The sequence below is a fragment of the Neopelma chrysocephalum genome, unplaced genomic scaffold (genome assembly GCF_003984885.1).
Source record: "Neopelma chrysocephalum unplaced genomic scaffold, ASM398488v2 Primary Assembly neopelma1_59, whole genome shotgun sequence".
NCBI lineage: Eukaryota > Metazoa > Chordata > Aves > Passeriformes > Pipridae > Neopelma > Neopelma chrysocephalum.
In genome coordinates this window covers 2,567,834-2,575,734 of record NW_020897714.1, presented here as the reverse complement: position 1 = coordinate 2,575,734, position 7,901 = coordinate 2,567,834, and the positions used below count along the sequence as shown (strand labels likewise).

Here is a 7,901-nt window from a genome sequence, read left to right as displayed (position 1 = left end):
ATCTGTCACATCAGAAGAGACTAAGATACTATGGAAAAAACATTGAAAAGAATTAGCAATATCCCACACCATTTACCTCACTTATAATTATTGATAATATTCAGTATTAAGCTGAAAACTTATTCAGCTCTAGACTTAATACACTCTCTTATAAGTCTCACAGTAATGATCTCCACTGCTAATATCATGTTTTGTACGTGGAATATAAATAAATAAAAATCGGTAAAATTAGAGAATTCAAACCAACGCAACGTGTTAGCTCACTTTCTGTGTAACAGCTTCCCACTCCACAGTAATGCTTCCATTTTATATTGGCAAGACTGCCTTTTAAAAAGGATGCATTGATATAAAATTCAGCAAATCATTTAGTCTTAGCTGCCCATTGAATTCAGCTTATGTATGAGTTGGAAGCCTAAATGTTTTCTTGGATGTGGGCTCAAAACAGTATCTCAAGACATTTACTCAGTGGAAAATAATTTCCTTAACAGGGTAGTGGTGAGTCATCTGGTTTTTGTGCCTTAGAGCTCTGCAAGTGAGGTGAGTAGATATTGCTACAGCACTCAATCATGTGAAACCACAGCTGCCTCATCTGTAACCACAGGGGAAAAATCAATACCATTAGCTTCAGTGAAGTTATCCTGTTGACATATTTGACCCTAAATCCTTACAAAGAACACACAAGGGTGAGGACTTGTGGACAAAAACCAACAAAACATCAGAGGACTGAAAGTAAATTTTTCTTTAATCTTTTCCTAGAAGTTGGCTAATTTTAATTTGTACTGCACAACTCACTGAGGGAAGTAAATATAGTCCCCTACTTGTTTTGCCTATATGTGTACCTCTGAGGCATGGGCACATAGGAACGGCAGTTGTAGGGGCACAAGTGGGGTGCACCACACAGATAAGACTTATTTCTTTCACTCCTTTTAGCTTTTTATTTCTACTAGTCAGAACTAACAGGATTAAACTGGAACAGGATGTGCTGTAATTTGCATATACCCACAGCAAATTCTCATCACAGTAGAGGAAGCAGCAGAAATCTCACAATTTAGCAGGGCATCTGAGGCACAATACTTACAAAAGATATGACTGAGATGACAGGGCTCAAATACCATTCTTTGTTCAAAAAACCCCTTGATCAGTTTAATTCCCCGTTTCCGGTAGAGCTCAAGATCGAGTGCTGTTTTCCAACCCAAGCCTTTTTTCACTTACATTGCTGTCAAGTGAACGACCTGACTGTCTATAAGTGTGTGAACAGCCGTGTGGGGGCTGGCAAAGGAAGCTCGTTTGCATACGTACAGTCACACATGCAGTTGCATCTAGATATCAGGCCGTGCGCAGCACTTCCTGTCTTTGTAAGAAGAAAATTTCTGCACGAAGGCTCATTTAAAGCCAGTTGGAGGCAAGCAAGCTCTGTTGATCTCCGTTGTTATTTTCTACTTAGGATGCATCACTTTAGCTGCAGACCTGACTGCCCATACACTGCTTGCCACATCCAGCAACAGGCTCCGGTAGATGGATCGCTTGCCTCTGCAGCTGGCTCTCAAGGTTACCCTCCAGAAAATGGCCTTGTTACAGAGCTGCTTCATGTTTGGCCTCTTTGTGTGGGTTTCTGATACTCATGTAATCAAATTCTTGAAGTGTCTCCTGAGCAGGTGTTGCATCAGCCTAGTCTGAATCACTGCCTGGAGTTCAGTGGTTGTTTCTTTATTTCTGTATCAGCTGTGATTTCCATCATGAAGTTTTAGCAAACTACTTATTTTACAACATGTGTTTCACAACACACTGAAGAGAACTGCCTGCACCCTAAACATAAACCCACACACCGTCAAAGTCCTCACAGACATGCCCAAACTCCTGAGATCAGCCTCATCGGCGCTGCAATATCGGGGACACGCAATCCCCACCGCTCCAGTACAGCAGGAGCCCCGACTGCTACTTCAGTAGTAAGCTGGGGGAGAAATCATCCCACATCACCCATTCTAGCGTCCTGCCCGAACATGCGGCTGGAACTGGAGATCTCTTTTTGCCTCTCATATTGGACTCTGCGGCTTCTCGCGGCCCTTGCACTGCCCCATCTCCCTATCCCAGATCCAGCCCCATCCCGCTCTATCCCTCCCTACTCCGCAGCCCGGGCTCGCCCGTCGCCTCACCCCGCGCCATGCAGGAGGTAGGTGAAAGCAGCCGCCCGCGCAGCGCTGCGCATGCGCAGCGCTCTCCCAGGCATGCCCACTGCCGGGGGCGGGGGGAGTGGGACGCGGTGTCGCGGCGCTGCCCGGCTCGGCTCGGCTCGGCTCGGCTCGGCTCGGCTCGCACCATGAGGCGGCGGGCGGCCGCGTGTCTCCGGGCGCTCTGCCTCCTGCTCCACCTCTGCGCCGCAGGTGAGCGGGGGCGGCCCCGGCCGGAGCGTGGGGCGGGCAAGACGGTGGCGGGCACCCGCTTGCTCTCGGCGGCGCACCTGTTGTGACGGGAGGCGGGAGGTAGCGGCTGCCCCGGTCCGGCGGCGGCTGCCCCGGTCCGGACTCCTCCAGCGCTGGCGGCGGCGGGAGCGCCCGGCAGCACCGCGGACAGCGGCGGCCCCGGGCGAGCCCCGCGCTGAGCGCTCCGCGGAGCGGCCGCGCTTCGGCCCCGGATCGCGAGAACCTGGCCAGGGGCTGGGGCAGCGACAGAAAATCGGGACTCTCTACATCCCTTCTTCTTCTTCTTCTTTTATTTATTCATTCATTTATTTATTATTTTTTAAATACTGGGGGGAAGGCGTTGCTCCTTGTATGTGCTCGTGGCACCAGGGTTTTTAGAAAGGGAAATTTCAGCTGCGACAGCAGCAGGCATTTCGGCTGTAGCGGTGCTAATAAATCCTCTCTGTGCTTTGCTGGCAAAACGTGTGCCTCATTCAGAAATGTGGAGAGCGATGAGCGCCCTAGTATGTATACGAAGTCCCACTGCCAGTTTCGTTCCAGTAGTCAGAGCTTACATTTCTGGCATAAATCTCATGCTTCCGCTAAGCCATGAGAAACTGCTCGTCGTTCAGAGCCTCCCTCTCTCCTGGGCAGACTTCAGCATGTATATTCTTAGGAGGGAAATAAAATCTGGGGTAACTGTATAATTGAATTAAGTTCTCAATTAAGTAAAGTTGAAGAATTTCTTCGTTTTGTCATTTATGACAAGCTTAGCTACTTCTGAAGTAGTAAATTGCTTGTAAGTTCAATTAAGTTTAATTAGGAACAACAATTAAATGCGCAGGTACTGATTCTTTTACTCCTTGTAATGTTGTTTTTAGGAGGGATTTTTAAGGTGCAAGTAATTTGCATTGTCTTACTGCAGAATCATTAAAAGAAACAATTGAACTTCATGTCTCTAATGTAGAAGAACTGCATAAACACGTGAACATCTATGTTGTTCTCTTCCACTCTCTCCTTCCCCTCCCGAATTAAGCTTTATTATGAAAATAATTGTTTATATGGATACATCAGAAAGCAGGCACTCCTTTTTGCTTTTTTTTTCCCCCCTGTTGTCAGGAGAAGTGGTTTGTATCAGTTATTGGTATTTTATTGCCTTGGAATAATAGGCTACACTTCATAAAATCTCAGGAGTCTCTTTCCTGTATATCTATAGTTAGGATGCTCATTCTGTTATACCTTATATTCATATGTGCAAGAGATTATTGACTGAAAGATAGGGAGCATTTTGTGATCCATTTTAATAAAAGCCTTAAGCTGCTATTAAATTGTTCTTTTACAACATGTATTAAATTGATCATCTGTACAAAATTAGCGTACAGCCTCTATTTGACATAATATGTCTCTTATTATCAGTGTATCCTCTATTAATAGTGAAATTTGCATTAGTTGTGTTGTTCTTCATTTTTCTATGCTGCTAATGGAAACTGGGTCCATATTCTGCCAGTAAGCCGTTTACTTTCCTTACTAAGTTTTACTTGTTTTGTTGTTACTGGGAATGCTTGTAAAGAGACCTTGGTCTTTGTTATGCAAATGTCTCTAATCATGAGAAAAAGAGATGAAAATAGATGTTTATATGGTGTTACTTTGTTCCCTGGGTAATCTTGGAAAATAATTATTTCAGAGAAGACAAGGGAGAGGATGGACAGGAGTTGAATTCAACCTTTGCATATTGGGCACAGTTCCCACTGCACACAAGAGCTGTGCTTCCTCTAAGGCAGGCCTCCATACAACTTGCTCTCGTTGGAAGTCATTGAAGATGTCACAACAATGAAATGGCAAAGGAAGCCTAACATGCTAAGATTTCTCTATTTCATCTGATGCAAATAGAAAACTTAGTCTTACACAGGCTACCACTATAAATGTACACTATAAAATGTATAGCCTAGACTTTTGAATTATTGATGGTGATTTTGAAGCTTTGGTTCATGTGAAATCACCAAATGCATTCCACTTGCTAGGTCACAAATGATATCCCAAATGTCAGTTTTTGTGTAATGTGTTGGAAACTGCTTGGCTTTTTGTTCTGAGGCTGAATTTATATGAGGCATGTTTCTAGAGAATGTCAGCAGATATTAAGAAAATCTCCCTTGATATCAGTTGATGGTAATAGATTTTAGAGAAAACATAAGTCTGCATTTACTTGAGCTAATGCTACAGGAAAAAGAATTAATGTGTTTAAGTAGTGCTTTGTAGTGGAAAGGTAATGCAGGTCATATAGCAAATCTGGTTTCCTGTGGAAAGACAATTCTACTACAGCTGTGTTTCGGTAGCCACATATATATTCTCACAAAAACTAGAAAATGTTCTTGTCAAAAACATGATCAGGGATTTTCATGTCCTTAAAAAGGTACCGTTTTACTAGGTTGACTTAGATTCTGATTCCAATACAACATGACAGTCATGTAAACAGAAAATTAAATCTGATTGTGCTGTTAGTATACGCATACATTGCCAGCTGAAATCAGACACTTGTGCATGCATCTCTGAAAACAGAATTAGGCCCTTCCACTGAGTGCAGTAGGTGAAGTAATCAACCCATATAGAGATTGCTGTTGCAGGAAGACCTAAATTTGTAGTGACTGATTACAGGTCAGCATGAACCTTCAACTTACATTATGCATTGCATGACAGAGTGTACGACAGCAAAGGTTATACTGTCTTTTAGTATGTATGATTTATTTCATGTTCTTGCAGTAAAAACCTAATATCTCCCAAAGTGACGAGGAAGCATTGTTTCCTTGTAAAAGAATGGCAGGTGGTAGCAAAAACACAAAGTGATGCATTAGATTAACTTGAAATTAGAAAGCCATTTGAGTCATCCAGATTACTCAATTAATTATCTATTTCACCCCATTTTCTTTTTTAACAAATTTCATCAACGGAATTAAAATATATGGTGAATTAAATATCCAGTTGCAGGAAATTTGGGAGAAAAAGTAAATCTGTGATTCTGTGAAATAGGCTAGGAAACCCAACTAGACTAGAAAAAAACTTACACAGTTAACAATCACCATATCAACCCACCACCTGCCTTACATTAAAAATCTCTCTTTAAGAAAGCATTTTCGCAGAATTTGCTTTTAAGATGAACAAATCATGGTCCTGGAAAAGCAAAGAGTTAACAACTGAATATTTGGTCAGGTCATCTAAGTCATCTAAGGCAAAGGCCTCACACTAGCTTGCTAAGAGCTTTTATTACCTGATTATATTATTGTCTTCATCAGTGAAGAGATACATTGCCAACCTTAAGTCAGGATAGACCAATACTTTCTCACTAGCCTTTTCAGAGAGGAAGCATGTTGATCCTTGTCTCAGCCTCTTGATGAATCCGTTCTTCTAGCCCCTCAGCAGAATCACATAAAATTCAGGGTAGGAAATAGTGGAATTTTATCTTCCTGGGGCAATGCTGTAATAACAGGGGGAATCCTTATATCAGAACTGAAATTTCTTTGACTACAAACTGACACTCCTTTGGGTGGAATTTGCTAGGTGTAGAAATGTATGTTATAAATATGCTAGACTGATTCTCAGTTAATTGTTACCACAGTCCACAGAGTGTTCTAAGTTCTGCTGAGTTCAGCTTTCCTGATCAAACATGCACTGTGTGGTATTCTCATGGTTGGAAATTAAGTGCACTGCAGCTTACACTTAAGTGTTGGGGAGCCTATTTTCTATAAAAGCACAAGCTCTATCACAAAAATAAGAAAATCTGGAGACTGTACTTTAGTGGTGAGGTGAGATCTGCACAAAATGCATTTGCCATTTCAGTAAGCTTGTACTAGTGAGTGAATAATTCTAGGTTCTAAATACATTTAGAGTGAAAGTGAAGGAGCTATTGATTTAAAAAATGTGTAAGGATTCTGCTTCATTACACTAACATAATATAAATGAAGCTGGTACTTATAATTACCTTCTTTAGAAAACATATTGCTGCCCATGAGTGGGTGTTTTTACTAGAATAGAATTTTCTGTCTTTTATTAGTAGACTCTTGGGTAATCAGAGGGTAGTCATCTGTCTCTTTAAATGTTCTGTTTTGGAGAAATAATTTTATAATCCAGCATCCGACTTCATGTTTTTGAGAAAGTATTTAGTTGGAAAAGAGATTCTTGTCATGTTTTTACGTGTGGAAATTCTTACAATTCATAATTTGGAAAGGCATCATCTTCTATGAGAGGTTTATGTTCAGTACATCCATTAGGAAATTATCAAGATTTGTAGTCTTGGAATCTCTGACTAATTTCATTTGTTGTATTATGAGAAGACTGAACCATCTTAGGCAGCAAAGGCTGGTTCCAGCTTCTCTGGGGAGTGAAGTAGGATTGTTGCTGAAAATCCATGAATTGGACTCTTAGGGGGAGTATATCTCTCTAGAAGGAGGCTAATGAGATAACAGTGTGTGGCCGTGTTTGGTGCTGGCCCCCCTCCACAAGGATGTTATGAAGCTTGATGTGGGAGATAGAAGGAAGGGTAGGACTCCTACTCCATAAAGCAGAGTCATTGTCCTGTAGGATTTTCAGCATGGCTTTGAAATAAATACTTGGAGAAGTTAATCAAAAGCACGGAAATCCTCAGTGAGATTTTCTAGAGCAATGTTACTGCTGAGAAAAGAGCCAAAACTGTAAGACTGAAGTTGACTTCCCTTCATACCAGCTATGGATTTCTGTGGAGATACTATGTAGTTCATGGACATGCTATGCATTTACATCCACTTTATGCAGAGCAGAATTTATCCACAACTTTCATTTGAAAAATGACAGTAAACACAAAATTAGCAAACTGATGCATTACTTTCTCACACTTTCTGGTAAAAAAGTCTGTACAGTACATTAGTGCCAGGGCATAAGTATGGTGGAATACTTCAGTGCCTTTGAGACCACTAGCTCATCTCTTAATTCATGCGAGTAGACCTAGTGAAATCAATGGTCTGTGGTATCTAGTTTCAGTATTGATATATCAGGCAACAGGCCCATGAAACGAGATGCAAAGTGTCTTTTTGAAAAAGATACAACTCATATGCTTAATCTAAATTCACTGTAGCTGTGGATATTTTTTTCCTACTGAAAAGGACAAATTCAGCAAAAATCAATTTACAGTTGTTTCTATTTTCAGCAGATTGCTTATTAGAAAGGGAAAAAAATCCTTGCAATCATCTCTCTCCCTCCCTCTTTCCCTCCCTTCTTCCATCCCTCCTTCCCTTGGGCATGTTCTCTCACTCTCATCATACATGCATGTGTGTATGCACTTGCTTGCTCTCACAGATAACAGACACACACACACACACACACACAAGAGTTTTTTGTACACCTGCACACACACATGCACATACAAAACATGCATTTCATATGAATTGATTTTGTCTGATTTTTTTGGTCAAAAGTTCTGAACATTGTGTTTAGGGGCAAATAAAAATATTTTTCCAGATTTTTCAGTTGTTCTGT

The 7,901-nt window shown here is 41.4% G+C and overlaps 1 protein-coding gene across 1 annotated transcript in view; it reads left to right on the top strand.

The window, feature by feature from the left end:
* The first annotated feature begins 2,299 nt into the window (after positions 1–2,299).
* The window catches only part of PTPRR (protein tyrosine phosphatase, receptor type R), a 154,184-nt gene continuing 148,582 nt past the window's right edge, over positions 2,300–7,901 (top strand). The window contains exon 1 of the mRNA XM_027679782.1: positions 2,300–2,381. Coding sequence (XP_027535583.1) covers positions 2,318–2,381 — 64 coding nt within the window. The 5' untranslated portion in view covers positions 2,300–2,317. The remainder of the gene's footprint in view (positions 2,382–7,901) is intronic.